The sequence below is a fragment of the Elephantulus edwardii genome, unplaced genomic scaffold, assembly GCF_000299155.1.
Source record: "Elephantulus edwardii isolate Elephantulus edwardi_28Jun2011 unplaced genomic scaffold, EleEdw1.0 scaffold00096, whole genome shotgun sequence".
NCBI classification, from domain to species: domain Eukaryota; kingdom Metazoa; phylum Chordata; class Mammalia; order Macroscelidea; family Macroscelididae; genus Elephantulus; species Elephantulus edwardii.
Genome location: NW_006399846.1, coordinates 13,089,971 through 13,091,617, shown reverse-complemented (window position 1 = coordinate 13,091,617; position 1,647 = coordinate 13,089,971). Strand labels below are relative to the sequence as shown.

Sequence of the window (1,647 nt, the reverse complement as noted above, 5' to 3'; positions counted from 1 at the left end):
AGTGTTCTCACACTGTGGGGACTGTATCCATTTTACAAGACAAATGCGCGTGCAACACTGAATGGAAAACCAATTTGCTCTGTAAAACTTTCACCCAAATCACAAGAAAAAGTGAAAAGAGAGAGAAAGAAAATGAAACCAGGTAAGGAAAGAGAAACAGTAGTCAATGAGGTTGAAAAAGGAGCAAGAAAAGGGATAGTACTGTCATAAATAAAAGCCTTTCTCGTGTCTCCGCGACGGGCGACAGCGGTAGGTTCGGTGCAACGCGAAGGGGGCGGAGGGAGCCCGCGCGGCGGCGGCAGCGGCGGCTGCAACAGCGAAATGGCAATGGCGGAGACAGTGGCAGACACCCGGCGGCTGATCACCAAGCCGCAGAACCTGAATGACGCCCACGGGCCGCCCAGCAACTTCCTCGAGATCGATCTGAGCAACCCCCAAACCGTGGGGGTTGGCAGGGGCCGCTTCACCACCTACGAAATCAGGGTCAAGACAAATCTTCCTATTTTTAAGCTGAAGGAATCTACAGTTAGAAGACGATACAGTGACTTTGAATGGCTTCGAAGTGAGTTAGAAAGAGAAAGCAAGGTTGTAGTTCCCCCGCTCCCTGGAAAAGAGTTTTTGCGTCAACTTCCTTTTAGAGGAGATGATGGAATCTTTGATGACAGTTTTATTGAGGAAAGAAAGCAAGGACTGGAGCAGTTTATAAACAAGGTCGCTGGTCATTCCCTGGCACAGAATGAACGTTGTCTCTACATGTTTTTACAGGATGAAATAATAGATAAAAGTTATACTCCATCCAAAATAAGACATGCCTGAAATTTGGCAAGAAGGAAGCAAAAACAAACAAACAAACAAGCAAACTTTCCATGACTAGTAATGCTATGTATGCACCGGTGAAGAAGTTCTAACTAACTTTTAGCATGCTGCACATCAGCTGGTATGACATGCCTTCAGTATACTAACACTCATTATGATGCTCACTTTTGTTTGTTTTGGCAATTGACAAGATAATTTGCTTTAGCAAAAATCCTTTCTTTCAGCCTTTTTTTCAATAGCTATTCCTTGCTGTTTAAATGTGGTGCACACGACTTTATAGCCTCACAAATCTGTTATCCCAGTATAATCTGCAGTGTCCTAACTAAAGTTACTGACTCGGTCTTAAATGCACAGATTTTGTGTCATGTTTGCTTCATGAATCGGATTCACTAGAGTATTTCTCTTCTCCCCTTTTTAATGCGTGTTGTCCTAATTTATGTGTAGGATCACTAAACTGGTTTCCAGTATGACACATGTAAGATACACAATTGTGTGCAGAAAGTAAAAAACCTTCGTATGGAACATTAATGAGGGACATCTTTATATTCTGTATAAAGACAAAATCAAATTTATATACTAAAATAATTTGTCTAAAATTTTAAGTTGTTTTCAAATAAAAATGCATTTCTGATAAAAAAAGCCTTTTACATGAAAGTTCACTCTTCTAATGTTTTATTTTCCAAAATCTGTATGCATCCCTTTACTATAAGAAAAAAATATTTATTTGCTTTTTATATTTTGTTTAAGAGGCTAGCATTCAAACAATACTACATCTGATTTTCATGGTTGGAGAACTGTCACTGGAGTTAATACTTTAAAATGGCTAAGGGT

At 40.0% G+C, this 1,647-nt stretch overlaps 1 protein-coding gene across 2 annotated transcripts; it reads left to right on the top strand.

Moving 5' to 3' along the window:
- Positions 1–327: 327 nt before the first annotated feature.
- On the top strand, positions 328–816 carry LOC102857294 (sorting nexin-3-like). Of its 2 annotated transcripts, XM_006891346.1 has the most exons (2): positions 328–483; positions 568–816. In XM_006891346.1, the coding sequence occupies exons 1-2, from the start codon at positions 328–330 to the stop codon at positions 814–816; spliced, it is 405 nt and encodes a 134-aa protein (XP_006891408.1). The 2 variants fall into 2 exon arrangements, with proteins under 2 accessions (XP_006891408.1, XP_006891407.1); XM_006891345.1 differs by having other exon boundaries at positions 328–816.
- The last annotated feature ends 831 nt before the right edge of the window (positions 817–1,647 follow it).

What these genes read in the sequence shown, in the direction of transcription:
- LOC102857294 (XM_006891345.1), top strand. Translation starts at nt 328, where the DNA reads ATGGCGGAGACAGTGGCAGACACCCGGCGGCTGATCACCAAGCCGCAG.